This window comes from Canis lupus, chromosome 29, assembly GCF_048164855.1.
Source record: "Canis lupus baileyi chromosome 29, mCanLup2.hap1, whole genome shotgun sequence".
Taxonomy (NCBI): Eukaryota; Metazoa; Chordata; class Mammalia; order Carnivora; family Canidae; genus Canis; species Canis lupus.
In genome coordinates, this window is record NC_132866.1 from 33114876 (window position 1) to 33134172 (window position 19297).

The 19297-nt window shown below is 39.2% G+C and overlaps 1 protein-coding gene across 7 annotated transcripts in view; it reads right to left on the reverse strand.

Moving 5' to 3' along the window:
* Positions 1 to 19297, reverse strand: part of PLCE1 (phospholipase C epsilon 1) — a 321197-nt gene that overhangs the window by 268451 nt on the left and 33449 nt on the right. For all 7 annotated transcript variants that reach the window (XM_072805985.1, XM_072805984.1, XM_072805983.1 and 4 more), the window contains exon 2: positions 8226 to 9806. In XM_072805985.1, coding sequence (XP_072662086.1) covers positions 8226 to 9455 — 1230 coding nt within the window. In that variant the 5' untranslated portion in view covers positions 9456 to 9806. The remainder of the gene's footprint in view (positions 1 to 8225; positions 9807 to 19297) is intronic.

Consider the following 19297-nt stretch of genomic DNA (forward strand, 5'->3'; position numbering starts at 1 on the left):
TGGGAGAGCTGGAATTGATACTTAGGTCTTATTTTGGGTGTGTGGGGGAGGATGCTGCCTCAAGTTTATTCCTGATAGTACTGGGGGTCAGATGGTATGAAGAAACTGACCAAATACCTCCCCAACTTAAGAATGATCTCCTCAACACAGCATGCTGACCCTATCCCTTTACTACCAACCCCACCTCTGACCACCACTGAGAAACAGAAGCTAGATCCCCTCTGGTCCATGGTAGAAATCTGTGCCTGTACGGACTACAGGTTCCGAAGGACAGGGACAGAGCTCCAGGATCTTCAAGGAGGGGGCTTCTTTCCTCTGTGGCCCACTGCAGATAAACAGCAGTCTTAGATGCTCCCCTTGTAAACGCAAAACATATGGAAACTTTCCCAGGGGGTTTTGCAATTGAAATGGTCACAGACAAGGAGATCTACAAATGTCCCCTCTTTGTCTTTCAGGACAAGTCTGTGGAGGTAACAAGCATAGGTCTCTGGGTTCACAGGACTGAAAAAGGCCTTTCTGAATAGCAATGGGAAATTCTGATTCTGTCCTAGATATTGCTCAAAGAAAGTGTTTCCAAGCTCCGATGGTCAAAGGGAGGACAGCTTATAAGCCTGCACTGGGTCTGGGAAGGAGAGAAGGAGACATCAGCAGTGAGCGGAAACTGCTTTTCTTTACTTATAATTCAAGGAATCATTTGAGAAATACATATCAGCACTGGCTGAAACTCTGGACTGGGGTCCATGCTGGGGAGGGGTTCACAGGAAAGGACCACCAAGAGGATGTGAAACCTAAGCTCAGGACTAAAGGATGGGTAGAAACTAGCCAGGTAGAGAGGGATGTTCTAAACCAGGGGGAATTTTACTCTACAGGGCCAGATAATAAATATTCTAGTCTTTCCAAGACATATAGTCTCAATTAGCGCTCCCTGACTGTGCTGTTACAAGGAGAAAGCAGCTACAGAAAAATACATGAGTATTAAAAGGAATGAATGAGGCTGTGTTCTAATAATCTTCATTTGTGAACACTGAAATTTCAAATTCATATAATTTTTACATGGCATGAAATAGCATTCTTCTTTTGATTTTTTTGAATGCTTCAAAAATGAGGAACCATTCTTAGCTTGTATTTTAACAATATGTGCATTAAGGTATATGAGAGGGATTAGTCAAGGCCATTCCTGAGCTAAAAAGATGATAGGCGTTTCTAAACCACAGATTCTCTTAGATCCTCTACCCAGGTCTGGGACTAAAGTGAGAAAAGTGAGCTACCTAGGGCTCAAAATTTAAGGAAGCATTAGTTGATAAGTAGAGAGCTAGCACCAGCCAGATCCTGAGATTGAGTGCCTCCTTAAATGTTACCACTCAGGCACCCTGCTCGTCTCAGCCTAGTTTTGGTCCCACCACTTGTACATAATGAAGTACATTACTGTAAAGTGGTGACCTCCTTAATCAGCCTTGCCTTGGATGCATTCCATGTAATGCACAAGTTTGCAGATGACAATCTGCCATTGCTCTGGGGTGCAGAATTTAGATAATAAGAAAAATGGCCTATATAATACAAGCTCAGGCAGAAGAGGAGTGAGAAACTATGCAGACTGGAGTTCAGAAAGAATTTGGGGGAGAAGGAAGTCAAAAAAATTTGACTTAACCATTGTTGCTAGTAGGGCAAATTTGAAAAAGACGACTGAGAATGAGATCAATGTCCAAAGAAAATACTTAACAAGTTTCACTATGAATTAAAATTGTAAGCCTTCTTTGCTACTTTCTTGACTTGCATTCATTATATCCATGTCCATACCTGTACCTCTATACACACACACACACATACACACATACGTGAAAATAGACTTACATCCAGAAATATAAAGAATTCAATAATAAAAGAAATTTAAAAATAGGCAAAAGATTTGAATAGGCATTTCTCCAAAGATGTACAAATGGCCAATATGCAAAGGAAAATGTGTTCAACATCATTAGCTATCAGGAAAATACAAATCAAAACTACAATGCAATATTACCTCATATCCATTAGGATGGCTATAACCAAAAAGGCGGACACTAAGAAATGCTGGTCAAGATATAGAAATATTGGAACCCTCACACACTGCTAGTGGGAATGCAGAAAGGTGTGGCTGCTTTGGAAAATAGTCTGGCAGTTCTTCAGAAGGTTAAACACAGTTATAAAACTCAGTAATTCCACTCCTGGATATGTACCCAAGAGAAATGAAGACATATGTCCACACAAACACTTGCATATGGATGTTCACAGCAGTATTATTTATACCAGACAAGAAGTGGAAAGAATCTGATGTCTAACAACTGATGAATAGATAATTAAATGTCATATGTTCATACAATGGAGTATTATTCAGAGGTAAAAAAACAAAGTACCTACACATGCTACAGTAGAGATGTACCTTGAACCTTAAAAATATTATATTGTGTTCAGTACACTGGTATTAAAATTTAAAAATACATTATGCTAAGTGAAAGAAGCCTGTCACAAAAGAGTGCACATTCATATGATGGTCTAGAATAGGGAATAGGGAAACTTAGAGATCAGAAAGTAGATCAGTGGATGCTTCTGGGTGGGGGAGGGGAGACAGCATGAGGAGAATGGAGGCTGATAGCTAGAGGGTATGGGGTTTCCTTATGAAGTAATGAAATGTTCTAAAATTGTGGTGATGGCTGCACATATCTGTGACTAGGTCAAAAACCACTTAATAAAGCTATCAAAATAAAGAAGACTATCAATAAAGTTATCAAAAACAGAAGTAATCAATTTCTCCTTGCCTCCAAAGAGATCTGCTTTAGGGATTCAAAGTATGGGCTCTCCTTATCCTTGAAAGATAATGCAATCTCTGTATTGCTGAAGACTGTTTGAGGGGTGATGGCCTAAATGACTGGGATGGGGCAGGGGCTCAAGGGCTAAATATTGGCTAGGGTTTGGGATTTGGATGCCTGAGCTCTGCAGGACTCATATTTAATATCAGGCTCTGAATGTATCCAGGCCAGCTGCTAGAAAAAAGAACCAATGGATGGAAAACCATATTAGTGTCATAAAGGTCTTCAAGACCAGAAAATGACCCAGCACCACTGTCTGAGAAGAGCTTTTCAGGGAGGGCCCTCTCCTCATGAGTCATGAGTTAGTCTAGTCATGGAAGAATCAGGGGATAGTCACCCCTCACTCCCAATGATGCTTCAGTCCCTGATGCTGGATCCTGTGGTCACTGGAGAAGAAACCTCCACACTACTCCAGAAGGCCTATAAGCCCTCAAGGGGACTTATATTTGAATCAGCACCCAGGGAGGGGACCATGGGAAGAGGAACACTATTATCACACATGACTACAGGAGGTCATTCTATGGGCAGCCCAAATCCCTCCTGCGTAAAAATGCAAAGTGTGCATTAGATCAAGACTCCATCTGATAGTCTTATTCTGGCTTATGGGTTCTGATTCTTTTCAGGCCACATTTTAACCATGGTCCATATCCAGGGATGAGGCCTAATTCTCATTATGCAGGACATCTGGGGAAAAGGAAAAAAACAAGCCTAGTGCTGTTACTGTCCCAGGCTACTGTATGAGTAACAGTGGCCATGAATATATTCACCTTAAATTTAGTGTCCAGGGTCAGCATTTTTCATTGTCATTCCATTTTTTGCTGAATCCTAGCCAAAGAGCTGGTAGACAGAGATATGGAAGCAAATTTATCCTAAACTGCCCCCATGCAGCTAATACGAGAAAGCTGTCCAATCACCACAGTGTCAGCCTCTGACAGCCTGTCACATTTTCCACTGATGCACCAGACGTGACTAAACTGTGCAGGGGCTGTCCGTCCGGGATCTGGGTTCCCTTTCACTGTGCTCAGCAGGAAGGGGACAACATCGTCCTGTATCCATGTCACGAACTTGACGTGACCCTTAGAAATGGAAGAGGGGGCCTGGCATGCCACCAAGCCCAGGCTTTTAGTTTTGCCTGCACACCCTGTGAAATTTTAATTATTTCAAAGTCCACATTATACCCAATGTGTAGGGAGACCAAATTTCCAGAGGAGAAAATGAAACATATTGCTGTTTCAGCAGCCACCTACGACAACGCTGGACAGCAGAGCCCAGTGGATATCTGATCATCCCTAAAAGTTACAATTTGCAAGAATAATTTGTTATTGGTTGGTCCCTTGACACATAACTGAGAAAATATGGACTCAAAGACATTTATACTGACAAAGGTATTTATGTTAAGCCACTCAAAATTTTTTCATTGCCTCCTACGTTTAAATTTTCTCTGCAAAAGAGTAGAATAAAATGTGAAGAAGAAAGATATATTTTAGAAGGAAGAAAGGAGGATAAGAGCTAACAACACAGAAGCTGGTTTGACTTTCTAAGTTACAGTTTTTGTAGTCTGATTTTTAAAAAAATGAATAACACTTCATTTTTTCCTATTTTGACACCCATATCCTTTTACAATAAATCCTCTTGCAGATCACAGCAGAGAGATAAATTAAGTGATGGTATGGGAGCTGGTGGCCCGTCTGCCCTGGCCACCCTCCCCTCCTCCATGCTCCATTCTTCAGTGTACATGGAACTCCGCTTACATGAATGATTCCAGCACAGGCAGGAACTTCTGGTCCTTCATCTTCAGAATAACTCTTAAGTACCCTAAACTCCCCAAAATTCAGGCAGGGAGAGAGTTTTTTTTAGAAGGAAAAACACTCTTAGCCTACTTTCAACCTGGAGACTTGAGCCACACCTGCCAAAATATACCCTCTTACCCTCTTGTTAAGCCAATAAACGTAGAGCAGGAGAATAAGGAGTGTGGCTGTAACTGGATAAGAGATAGGATTTTCATTTCTCACAAGCAGGGGGAGGAGGATACCAATATGGTTAGTCAGTCAGCAAGCATTAATCCTCATTAACATCTTCCATTCTTCCTGCACAGCTGTGCAAACATAAATTAATTGGGTCATTTTGACGAAGCATACATGAAAAAAATTTCAGTGTGAGGCAGAGGAACTAACTGGACACAACACATTCTTTAAATGTGTAGGAAGGAAAAAAAAATGTGTAGGAAGGACTATACAAGCTACCACATCATAAACTGAGAGACATACATTCAAATTCACCTCACCATAAACTCCCCTATGGGAGAAGCTCCAAAGAACAGAAGGCGGTGGGCACGTGTTCATGACAAAGCATGTAATAAATTGCCAGAGTGAGAACAGTGGCTCCCACTCCTTGCCAGATACTGTGCTGTCAACTTCACATGGCCATTTCATTTAATCCCCTAATATTATGATTACTTCCAGTTTACATATAAGGTAATTAGAAACAAAGAGGTCAAATAACTTGCCTGAAATCACACCTGGCCATAAATGGTGAAGTCACTGTGGTCGACTTTCAGTTCAGGCAGGCTGACTCCAGAGACCATGTTCCTAAGATGACACTGTCCTGTTTTTCACATACTTGGCATTATGCTTGCATCATGGAGAGTAGGAAAATGGTATGGCCACTTCCTGTCCTTAATAAATTTATAATCTGATTGGGGAACCAGGATGGCTACATGTGAAATGATCAGGAACGGGAGCACTGTACTAGGGTCTGCTTTGTTCAGGTGAAGGAAGCTGCTTATAGGAGTTGGAGGAAGTGGCTATAATTTATCTGTGCAATTTTGAGAAAGATTTCTACCAGACTCTATGCTAAAAACTGAGATACTGAGAGAATACTATACTTTAGAAATTACGGAGTCATTCCTGCCATGGTATGGTTAGAATATTCAAAAAGGGCTCTCCCTTTCAGAACTCTCCCTTCAGAAAGGAGTGGACCATCAATCCATTCCCCAGCTTCATCTTAAGTGTTAATAAATTTGCCCACAGCCTCCTGCAAACCCGTCAGAAAGGAGAAAGGACTTCCTGGAGTTCACTCTGACTGAGGTGTGGCAACCTCTCCCAGCCTCCAGAGACTAAGGGAGGATGATTTGCATCATCTCTTTGGTTCTTTTCACTGGAAATTACCCATCCCAGGGCCTCTGGCTGACAGAAAGGGGCTGAGTGGAGCTAGGGATCCGTGAGCTTTCTCAGGAGAAGTGGCAATGCTCCAGAAAGTGGAGGAGTGAGTATGGTCACGCCAGAAATTATTCTGCAATTACTTACAGCAGGCTCATGACCCTTGTGCCTGAGTAAGGGGGAAGGGGTGGGACATGTGGCCTGTGATAACGGTTCTCAATCAATCAGCTTACATTCTCTTTGCTGCATTTAAATTTCTGTTGCATTCTTAACATTCAACTTCAGGTGTGCATGAATTTTTTAAATTCCTGCATTTTTAATTGGGAAGACACATTACTGTGATGAGCTCCTTTCTCTTTGTGTGGATAATTTAGCCAGAAGGGCTGGGGAGCCTGCGTGTCATTGACATCACCTTGCTTGTAACTCAGGTTTTATGAGGAATAAGGTGAAGTGGTAAAAACGAATCAGCCGACACTTGCTGGGTGAATGGTAGGTTCAATGCACAGAAAGAAGGGCTTGTCAGTCATCACTTTTCAGGCAGGCTTTCAGCTCAACCCTGCCACTCCTGAGAACCCAAGCAGTGTCAGGGACTTTAAGACAGTAAATATTCCCCAAATGTCCTGACCAAAGAGCAAAGAGCTCAGTTAAAGCTCCTGGACAGTGGTTCTCAACTCCATAGAATCATAGAATCACCAGGGAAACTCTGAAAAAACATTCATGTTGTACCCTACCCTACTGATTCTGATTCAGAGGGTCTAGAGTGGGGCCTGGACACTGTGGTTCTAGTACAGAACCAGGGTTAGAACTGCCACACTGAACACAGCTAAATCCATTAAGCATCAGTGAGTATGGCTACTCAATCAACAGACACTGAAATGAACATAATTCTTCTGTTCCTTTAAAAGCTTACTCTCAATTTTCTTTTTCTGGATCTTGAGAAACTAAGAGTCTAGGCTCCTTGGATTACAATCCTTAGTTATACCACTTAGCAGTTAACTAACCTTGGACAAGGTACGTCTCAGGGGAGACTCCATTTTCTTAGAAAAACAATGGGGTTAATACTCATACCAGTATCCGAGGATAGCTGAGAGGATTGCATCAATAATGTAAATTATGTAACCCAACGTCTGGCACATGTAAAATGCACAGTAAGTATTAATTACCATGACTGATGATGATGATAGTAAAAATATACCAGTTGTGTTCCAATAAAAATAATGTTTTTCTGAACTGGGTATTTATTCACAAGGCCAGGTTTCAAAGAATTGTGAAATGCTAAAATGTGAGAATTAGACATTTAGCATATCTTTCAATTATGAATATAGGCAACAAGCCTCAGCAGTAGGAATAGCATCTGTGATCTTGTCACCAATAGAAATCACAGATATTTCCATATATTACAGTCATGGTCAAATCCCTAAAAGAGTATTTATATTCAGGGTGACCAACTACCCTGGTCTGGCCAGGACTAAGGGGCTTCCCTGGATGCAGGATTTGCAGTGCTAAACTGGCAAAGCCCCAGGGAAACCATTCCCTACTGATATTCCTACTACTTTGAAATTACAGTAGTTATCGCCTTACTGAATGCCACTGTTTAATGTGTTAATAAGGAAGCACCTACCATATATCACAATTTCAAACAATATCTTGGTAAATGTACATATGGCCACATAATCTGTGTCCTCGCTAACATTTTATATTTCATTTGATGCATTTAAAAGCATTCTTCTGAGTCCAGAGGCTTCACTGAATTGCCAAAGGGGTCCATGGCACAAAAAAGACAAAAAGGGAAGAATGTGGGAATACTGGTTGGAAAATGGAGGAAACCAGATTTTTACTTCTTTTAGGCCCTGCAACCTAAAAACATAGGCATGTACCTCCAAAGGACATGACTAGATAATCAGTCAATGGAGCTTCTTTCCCACTATCAGGAGTCTGTCTTATAATCTTACATACAGTAACTAGGGAATCTCCCTAATTTCTGCACTCCTGATGACATATATATGTATATTTAGTTACTTAAATCGTTGCAAAGTTAACTCAATCTTAACAGCTATCAATTGGAGTATCTGTTAGGTCTATTAGTTTCCAGTAACTACAAATGCTTCCCCTAAGAATCACAATTTGACAGAACTTAAAACTTTCCATGAACTAAAACAATGGAAAATTGGATTTTTAAAGATCAAGTTTAAAGATGTGGTCAAAAAGAAACTTTAACTCTTACCCGATACCACTGGGCTTCTGACAGGCACTGGCTCCCATCTTGCCTAATTGCCACCACTGGCAGCTGTTCCAGAACTCTCCCACGGGGTAATAAGGGACCACTTCTCTTCTGATCGATGTAACTGTAAGCTTCCAGCCCAATGTGACCAGAAGGCAGAGTTCTCATGATTGCCCTTGTCCCAGTATACACAGATTTCTTTACTTCTCTGTCATTTTTACAAAATCTCCTCACTAACAAAGTGGATCTCTCCTTTTTGTTTTTTAAAAAATCTTCTACATCTTCACCATTATCAGGGAAGTCTTCAAAATGGCTCAGAAAGGTCTTGGCAGGTGGACTGTTAGTTAGGTCCTCCCTGCGAAAGCTGTCACTTGAACATACCACACTGTCCCTTTGGCAAGAATCTTCAAAGCACAAGTATTTGTCATCCAAGGCATCATAATCATCACACTGCAGCTGTCCATTCTCATTATCACAGTTTTCAGCCAATTCCATGAGTTTACAGGTATATGCCACGTAATTTTTCTTTTGCTCCCCGCCAAAACCAGATGACAGTGGCACACAGTTTCCACAGTCATCCAATATCAAGTCACCTGACAGGGTACAGAAAGTGTCAGACATCCTTCTGTCAACTTTATAATTAAAGATTTGAAATGCTGCTTTGTTGCTGTCAGGGTGCGCCTGGCCAGTATCTACAATGGCTGACTGACTTCCTAAGGTACTAAAGTCCATTAGGCCTGTAGGCCTAAAGTCCATGGGAGGTCTGTTGACTTCCAGTTGAATTCCAGGGAATACCTTTCTTTCCAGTGAGGATGAGATTCCAGTTTCTAAACATGGGTCTTCCTCCATGACAGAATTGCACGTGTCATAAGACTGGCTCTGAGGAAGGACGCACTGGCGGTTTGTCAGGATGTTGTTATGGTTAATGTTAAGGTTTTTCACAGAAACTGGTGTGCTTTCCGTCCAGCACTCTTCATTGCTGTTCTCATCACTTGCTATTTTCTCCCTTGCTATGGAGAGAATTTTGGGCAAGTTGCTTCCAGAAGATTCTTCTTTAAGCTTGTTCATCCACGGGATGGTAGAAGTCTGCTCACTCTGCTTGACACTATGTGCCTTTGGAACACTGATGTCTGAGACCTTTTCACTACTTTCATCTACAGCCGATGGAGCAAATGTCACTTTTCTTTGAGTCACAGGTGTGAGAACAGAAGCTGCCATTCCTTCAGAAGTCATCCTGACCCACACACACAGGTTTTAGCTATTGCTGTCTCTCCTCCCTGGCGATCATGTCAAGATTTTTATAAAACAACTTATTGTTAAAATAATCTCAGATATACAAGTCCTCTGAGAAGCACTGTGACAATTTCTTTGATTCGGGTGCATTAAGAGCCAAATATATTTCCCTAGTTGTCACTTCCTGTCATGTGCAATACGTTTTTCTAGACCAGGGTTTCAAGGTGGTAGTTCAACTTTCTTTACTCTGTTAGTTGAAGGAATTCTTTTTGAGATTTTTACTGGGGATTGCATTCTGTAAATTCTGATCACTGACTTACTAATGTTTTAAAAATCCAGTTTGAATGTTTCCTGTAAGAAAAAGACATGATGTCAAACACTGTGACATGAAATAAATTTTTAAAACTGAACTCATAATTCTAAGCTAACACAAAATATGAACTAATTTTGAGGAAGGAGCTTTGCAATCTTATAGTTACTTTTAATGTTTTAGGTATTTATTTTTCTGATTTAATATTTCAGAAATTCTGTTTCCAGACAAAGTGAAGTCATAACAGAGACCAGAATTATCCCCCCACCTTAAACAACTGAAAAAAATCATTAAAAAAAAGGTTTTTACATATTGAACAACAGGTAACACAGAATAGTGATTCCTGAAATAAGAAAAAAACAAAATGAGATGAGTCCTATAAATGCCCTAATTTACAGCTTGAGAGTTTTTAGTCTACAAGGGAGGAAAGGGGAACTCAGGTTGAACCCAACAGAGTGCTGATATAAAGAAAAAAATTAAGAGTTCAATAAGCCCATAAAAACTGGAGAAAGAAGACAAATTAAATGGAGAGAAGCAAAAATAAGAATGGCAGCAGGCTTCTCATGAGGAACAATGCCATGGGGAGAAAAGTGGGGTGGATGGGCGAAATAGGAAATGGGGATTGAAGAGTGTACTTATAATGATGAACAAATAAAATAAAATAAGAAACAATACAACCAGATGAGAGTGGAGTAAATCTTTAAAGTACTAAAAGAAAAAATACTGCCAACTTAGATTTCTATGCTCAGCAAAAATATCTTCTGAAAACAAAAATAAAATAAAAACTTTCTAGACATACAAAAGCTGAAAGAATTCATCACCAGCAAATTTGCCTATAAGAAATGGTAAAGGAGGGGCAGCTCCAGTGGCACAGCGGTTTAGCGCTGCCTGCAGCCTGGGGTGTGATCCTGGAGACCCGGGATCAAGTCCCACATTGGGCTCCCTGCATGGAGCCTGCTTCTCCCTCTGCCTGTCTCTCTCTTTCTCTGAATAAATAAAATTAAAAAAAAAAATGGCAAAGGAAGTACTTTAGGTAGAACAAAAATGATACCAGATAGAAATCTGGATCCATGCAAAAGAATAAAGAGTATGGAAAATGTTATTAAATATGTGTGTAAATACAATTTTTCTTATTGTAAACCACTTAAGACAGCTGATCTTTTAAAACAAAAATAATAATAATGTATTGTGGCGTTTCTAACAAATGCAGAAGAAAAATAAATGACAATAATAACACAAGGTCAAGAGAAGAGAAAAGAAAGTATATTGTTGTAAGATTATTTTCTACATTAATTGGTATAATTATACTTAAAAGCAAGCTGTTGTAAGTTAAAGATGTATATTGTAAGCCCCAACACAACCACTTTAAGAAAAAATACAGGTAATAAGTCAAAATATTAGAATCATAAAAAATTTCAAGTAATCAAAAGGTAGAAAAAAAGGAAAAGATGAACAAAGAATAATGTGGCAAATGTGACTGTGTACTCCCTCTGTTTCCTTTGAATAAGAAATTATTGGTGAATAATTATAAATTATTCTATAATTTATATATATTCTAATTTCTTTTTTTTTTTTTAAAGATTTTATTTATTTATTCACGATAGACATAGAGAGGCAGAGACACAGGCAGAGGGAGAAGCAGGCTCCATGCAGGGAGCCTGACATGGGACTCGATCCCGGGCCTTCAGGATCGTGCCCTGGGCCAAAGGCAGGCGCGCTAAACCGCTGAGCCACCCAGGGATCCCCTTCTAATTTCTTATAAGAAATTATAAGGTGAATATAAGTGGACATAAAAAAATTCAATAAATTCGATTTATGAAAAGCATTATGAAAAATGAATTCAGTTTATCTTTATTCTCCAAATTATTGAACCCTGTTCTATACTGGGAAATGTATAATGGGCTAGATATACAAGACCTGCTTGCAAGTCTATTGAGAGGGAGAACTGAACAAATGTCAATTCAGTATGGCAAGTGTAATTATCAAGGATATACAAGTCACTATGAGACTATGGTTGCACATCACAAGTATACTATTCCTTTGTAGATAAAGCTGTCCTTTCCAAGAAAATTGATGAGCATTCATGTTCTGCTGTTAACACCAGATTTGACCTATCTTTGCCCTTTGCCACACAGGTGTCCCTCCTCCCCTTGCTTCTCTCTTTTCCTGTTATCCCGAAGAAGTAGCAATCCCTCCTCCCTTACATATATGCCCCTCAAGTGCAATCACCTGCTCTAGCATATGCAGTCTTCACAACTATCTTAAAAAAAAAATCAGAGGTGGGCAGCCCAGGTGGCTCAGCGGTTTAGCGCTGCCTTCAGCCCAGAGCCTGATCCTGGAGACCCAGGATTGAGTCCCATGTCAGGCTCCCTGCATGGAGCCTGATTCTCCCTCTGCCTGAGACTCTGCCTGTCTCTCTCTGTGTCTCTCATGAATAAATAAATAAAATATTAAAAAAAAAATCAGAGGACACCAGATACTTCACAGGGAGTCAATCGGCCCACAGTGAGCAGCAATGTACTGATTCAACTTAAGCCTTCCACCTTTCACATCCTCCTCCCAGCTTGGTTTCTTTTTTATTTTCTTTGGGGAAAAAAAATGCCTCTATTATTTTTGGAGATATATGCTCAGTGTAAACCAACTCAAATGATGCAGAAAACACAAAGAAAAAAAATTTTCAACTTAACATAAATCCCACTATCCAGAGATAACCACTATTAATAGTTTGAGGAAATCCCTTTCAGAAGGCTCCCTATGCATCAACACACAGAGATATAGTATATAATTACACAAGCACCAGATCATGCTGTATATCCTGCTTTACACCTGTTTTTTTTTTTTTTTACAAATTCAATTCATGAACAGCTTTTCATGCCAAGAACTACATAGATAATTTTATTTTTTTTATTTTAAAGATTTTCATTTCATTTCATTCTCACTCAACCCTACAAGATAGCATGATGGTTTTAAAATATGTCCACAAATTCTCTGATACTCCTTTCAAAAAGTGGAGCCTAACTGTCTTCCCCTTGCAATGTGGGCTGTACGTAGTGACTTCCAACACACAGAATACATACATTTTGAGAATAGATCATAAAAAGTTATAAAATCATTGGGGTTTCCTCCTTGCTCTTCCTCTCATTTGCTCTGGGGGAAATCAGCTGCCATGTCAAAAGCAGAGTTCCAGGGGGCAAGAACCACTGGAGTGAGTCATCTTGGAAGGGGATCCTCCAACACCAGTCCAGGCTTCACATGACTGCAGCCATGGTCTACATGTCTACATATTGATTCTAACCTCATGAGCAAGCCTGAACCAGAAGCACTCAGCTCCCAAATTCCTGAACCACAGAAAATGTGAGATAATAAATGTTTATTGTTTCAAGGCACCGTTCTGAGGTAATTTGTTGCACAGCAAGCGAAAACTAATATGGATCAGTTCTATCGTTATCTACATTTGACAGATTAGAAACCAAAGCAGAAAGAAGCTAGGTCACTTGCTAAAGATCACCCTGCTGGAAAATGATGGAGCAGGATTCAAACCCAATAACCTGATTCCAGAATCTATGCTCTTTATTATAGTTAGGATGCTTTCTTGCTACCTAGTCTGAAACCTCATGGGTTTGAATTCCTAATGTCCACTGGCTGCAGAGATTCATGGCTTTTGGGAGGATCCTCTTTTATTTCAGTTTTGTCTCTGGAAGGCTGAGATCTTTGTTTTGCCTCCAGCTGTAATTAAGACCAAGGACTGAAGACTGCAGCTCAGGTCATTCTTTTATTAACCAAATTCCTATCAAGTACAAAAATAAATGAGGCAGAATCTGTCCTTGATCTCTTTATAAGCTAATAAATCATCAGGTAAAGTACAGTGCAAATAGGGCTATAATCTGGGTTAACACAGAGAAAAGAGCACCTAAATCAGATAGTGGGGACAAGGTGGAAGTTATTGCCAGGGAGGATTTCCTGGAGAAGATGATGATCTAGCTGAAAGATAAGAAGGAATTAGCTAGATAAAGAGGTGGGGTGGACTTTTTAGAAAAGAGCAAATGTGGATTCTCATAGAGAAAAACAGTAAGACATTGGCACCTGGCACTTCAGGCAAATATTTTAACTACTTTGGGTTTGGTTTGATTTCCTCTGCTGTAAGACAGAAATAAAATCAACTATTCCATCAGACTGTGAAGAAAATGCTTTGGAAACCAAAAGTTAAGGGCAAGTGTTTGTTATTCTATGCCTTGTAAAGTTTAGCGGCCCCACTGGTAACACGGTGTTCAATTTACTTTTGCCAGATTGCTCTCACTCCACTTACCAGGTTCACTCAAATTTAAATTTCAATTCTATAACTGAGTTGGACTCCCTGAATCCAGCTGCATGACTATGAGCAGGTTATATGATCGATCCCAAATTATACTTTCCATTTCTATGACATTAGAATAAAAATCTATGTATTTTATATGTCAATCAATAAATGTTAATTTTCTACCTACCACCTCTTGGCTTAGGCCTAGGCTATCTGTGAGAGACGATGTGTTAGGTTAAAGTTATAGTTAGCATTAGACAGTTGGCCAAAAAAACCCTGAAGCACTGAATAAAGATCGTAGTCTAACAGTTCTGAAGAAGAAAGAGGTGGAGAAAAAGATTCTTCTTTTCTTAATGTGGTTTGTAGGGAATACTAGAGAAGGACCAGCCTGGGAGAGACCAAAGGATATGTGGGTTAAGAATATGGAAGAACCAGAGGTAACTTGTCAAGGTAGCATTTCCAAGCTGGAGATGAGCTAGGATGGGTAATATGTCTAGGAAAATGATTGGCCATGAAGTATGGCTAAGGAGATGCAGGGAGTGCTGGAAATCCTAGCCAAAGTAGTAAGACAGGAAAAAAAAAAAAAAAAAGAAAAGAAAAGGTTTAAGAAGAATCAGAAGTGACATAGAGTAAGTTTTCACCTTCAGGATGGAGAAATAACAGTCACAAATAGCCTTGTTAATAAATTTCATGGGCTAAATCAGGCTGGCAAACTGCAGACCAAGGTCCAAATCTGACCTGCTGCTTTTGTAAATAAAATTTTATTGGAACACAGCCATAGCCATTCATTTATGTAACGTCTATGGTTTCTTTTGCATTATAATGATACAGTTGAGAAATTGTGACAGAAACCATAAGGCCTGCAAAGCCAGAAATATTCACCATCTAGTCCTTTATAAAAAAAGTTTGCCAAACTGTGTGCTAGGTAAATGAGTTAATAAAATGTCTAGTTAGAGCCAAAAAGCTAAGTAGAAGCCTTGACTGCCATCTTCATATATTTGAAGAGCAGAGATGAGAAAATAGGCTGGTTATTTTGTTTCATAAGGTAGGATCAGGGCCAAAACAAATGAATTATTGAGGAGGTATGCTTTGGCTTAGTGTGATAAAGTATTCCCTAACTTTTAGATCTGTTTAACAAAGGAGAAGCTATTCTGGATGGTAGTCTTCTCCCCATTGTTGATATAGAGATTTAAATAGAAAGAGGCACAGGGTACACCACAGCAAGTGTTCAATAGGTGTTGAAAAATAACAGAGTGAATGAATACTATCTATAATGGCTAATTATAAAACTAATGTCTCATAAGTATTTACTGAGCATGGAGTGTGTGTCAGGCATGTTCTAAGCACAGTGTACATAATATCTGATTATAATAACATTATCAGTAGAGTGGCAGAAACTAGTAATTGAACCCAAAATCTGTTCACATTTTTTTCAGTAATAGAACCTCTGAATTTTAGCCAACCATATGGCCATCCCTATATCAGCCTTATAGCCCTTATAGTTAGATATAGCCATACCACTAAGTTATTGCTAATTAGATATAAGCAGAAGTGGTTTGCTATTTCTGGGAGATGTCTTTGAACCACAAGGTGTGCCTTTCTCCTCCACTTTTCTCCTTTCTGCTGGCTGGAGGGAAGGCATGATGATTGGAGCTGAGGCAGCTATCTTAGACCACGAGGTAAACTAAGAATGGACGCCTTTCATAAAGAAATAAGATACAAACCTGGGTGGTTGTTTCCTGGATTTGAGGGAAAGAAAAATAAAATTTTATGCTGTTTAAGCCACCAGTATTTTAGGTTTTCTGTCACATCCAAACCTTTTCCTAATTAATAAAGGAATACTATTATCACCCCCATTTAATGGATGATGTTCAGAATATTTGAATGGCTTATCTAAAAGTAGAGATGTGATATAACAAAGAAACTATAGAGAGAATTCCTGCATTAGAAAGTTATAATCACTAATTTGCAGTATGTCTCCAATTTTATGTTTCTTTTTTTCAATTTTGTTTCTAAACCAGATGAAATCCTTTGTGCCATAAAGAACAATTAAATGAGAAAAATGTTAAATACAAGCACATTGTTTTTTATGATTATAAATGTCAGAAGGAGGTGGGATCTAACAACAACAAAAACTATCAGACAACTGTCAATTATTTATTAAGCATTCCAGAGTTCAGAAGCAAGGTTCAGAAGCAGGAGGTCAGTAAAGCTCTGATGGAGGGGGATTTAAGCTTGAACTTTACAGAGAGGTAGCAATTACTTATATGTATAATCAAAAAAGAGACCTTGGGTAAAAGGAACAGTGTACAGAAAGATAAAGAAGTAGGAAAATACAATGCATAACTATGAATTCATCTGAAGCTCTTAGGAAAACATTTAATTCAATCAAAGAAAGCAAAAGTAATTTCATCATCATAGAAAGAAATACTAGGACAACTGTCAGAGCTAGTAATGGGATGTAACAGTCCTATTTCATCTTTAAACTTAAAGGATTTTATAGATGCACTTACGGTATCACATATATGATAGATAAACAACCATGCCACAGTTATTTACTTATGCATTCTCTTCCCCAAAGCCCACTCTGCAAAGAGATTAAAGAAAATATTTTGCCTACACAATCCTTCCTCCCTCTCTCTCTACTGCAGGCACACCCACACCCAAACCCTACAGGATGAGTCAGTCTTCACTTTCTTCTCCACTGTCTGCTGCTCCACTCCCTCCTGACCTCCTTTCTCCAAACTATTATGATGGAAACTCCATAACTTACAAAGAAACAAAGCTTTTAAAACATTCTCCAAAGGCACTGGTGTACTATTTCTGGGTTCTTTTCCAAGGCCCAGACTTAACCTTTTATGACTTTCACCCCCTCTATCAGAAAAGTTTCAAAGTCTGGGATGCTATACTTGTGACCCAGAAAACCCAGAGATACCCCAATCTTTATATACTGAGTATATTAGATATCAGGAGTTAACTGATAGGTAGATGACAAAGATATACAAATATTTTTGAGCTAATACATTGATGAGGTCGCCAATATAGTAAAATGGAGGATTACAAAAAAGTTTGCTCATAACAGATTAATTCTCAATTGTAAAACTCACAAAGAAAGGAAATCCTCACTGCAAACACAGTCTCCATCAGCCTGCAAATGACCCCTCTCACCTTATTGCTCTCCCAGAAATACGGAGTCATAGACATTACTAGAACTTTAAGCCAAGAGTGGAAGCAGATAGGATTGCAATGTTGTGACACTTAACAGGATTCCCTCTCCTTTGCTGTAGTACAATCATGTCAAGAAATTCTGGAGTTCTGTGTATGCGCGTACACACACTCATGCACACAAAGATGCATGTTTTTGATAAGAGACGTAAAGGGAGAAAAGTGAGTAGCAGAAGGTGGCATTAGATCCTCCATGATTTAGTCCTAGTCTATTTTCTCCTGCTTCATCTCTAAATGATACCCCCAAGGAGAAGATCTCCTGTCATACTAGTCTTTTTTTCCATGTATGGAACTAGCCTAGCATTAATGCCTCCGTGCATTTTCCTTTCCATTGTTTTCTAACTCTGCTAAGACTCCTTAGCCCAGTGTAAATGGCATCTCCCGCCTGTAGCCCTCCCTGACGCTGACTGGACAGCATTAATTGCTCTCATCTGTTTCCCACAGTTCTCCCTACCTTTCACCAGTACAGCATGTCATGAAACACTATACCGTAGCTACCGATTATATAGGACTACTGCTTGGATTGAAAGCTTGTGAAGAGCAGAGACCTTGCATCCTTAGATTTAAGGGTTTTAGAAATACTCTGCACCCTACATTCCTGGCACAGTATCAAGGTATATAGTCCCAATAGACATTTTATTCTTTCTTTTCCATGGCTCTTTGAACCCACTCCTTGTCCATTAGTACCTGGATTCCTGAAGAGCTTTCAGTTTCCTAAATGTTAACCGCCTCCTATTTCAGTCCATCGCATATAATTTTCAGAAAAATATTCCCTCACTTCTCAGACTTTTGGCTAAGAGAAAGTGCAGAAAAATACTTCCCAAACATTATTCTCATCATATTGTCACTCCTTTACTTGAGAAAAAACATAGTGCCTTTTATCTAGTACAGTAAATCCACACCTTACCCCAATCTGGAGAATATCAATAAAAAAATTCCTATAGCAGTAGGGTCCACAACAGCCAGACTATGGAAAAAGCCCAGATGTCTGTCCATTGACAGATGAATGGATAAAGAAGATGTGATACACACACACACACACACACACACACAGAGGAATATCACTCAGTCATCAAAAAGAATGAAATCTTGCCATTTACGACATGGATGGAAGTAGGAAGTATTATGCTAAGTGAAATAAGTCCGTCAGAAAAAGACAAATACCATATGATTTCACTCATATGTAGAATGTAAGTAACAAAACAGATGAACATAGTGAAAGGAAAGGAGAAATAAAATACGATAAAAACAGAGAGGGAGGCAAACTGTAAGAGACTCTTAACTATAGGAAACAAACAGGGCTGCTGGAGGGGAGTTCAGTGAGGGGATAGAGTAATTGGGTGATGGGCATTAAGGAGGGCAGGTGATGTAATGAGCACTGGGTATTGTTATATGCAATTAATGAATCACTAAATTCTACCCCTGAAACTAATAATATACTATATTTTAACTAAACTGAATTTAAATTAAAACTTAAAAAAAACAAAAATCAAGAAAAAATAGAAACTATTTGAACTGAATGAAGATGTTAATATCAGAATTTGCTAAAGCAGTACATACATACATACAAATCAATGCCCTCTGCTTCTATCTTAAGAAACTAGAGAAATGGGCAGCCCAGGTGGCTCAGCGGTTTAGCACTGCCTTCAGCCCAGGGCGTGATCCTGGAGACCCGGGATTGAGTCCCACATCAGGCTCCGTGCATGGAGCCCACTTCTCCCTCTGCCTGTGTCTCTGCCTGTATCTCTGCCTCTCTCTGTGTGTCTCTCATGAAAAAATAAATAAAATCTTAAAAAAAAAAAAAAAGAAACTAGAGAAAGAACAACAAATGAAATCTGAAGAAAGAAAATAAATGATATAGAAAGATCAAAACATTTATGAAATAAAAAGCTGATCTTTAACAAGATCAATAAACTTAATAAAACTCCTATCATACTGATCAGGAAGAGAGAAGACACAGATGATCAATATTCAGGAATGAGAAAAGTAATATCACTATAGATTTTATAG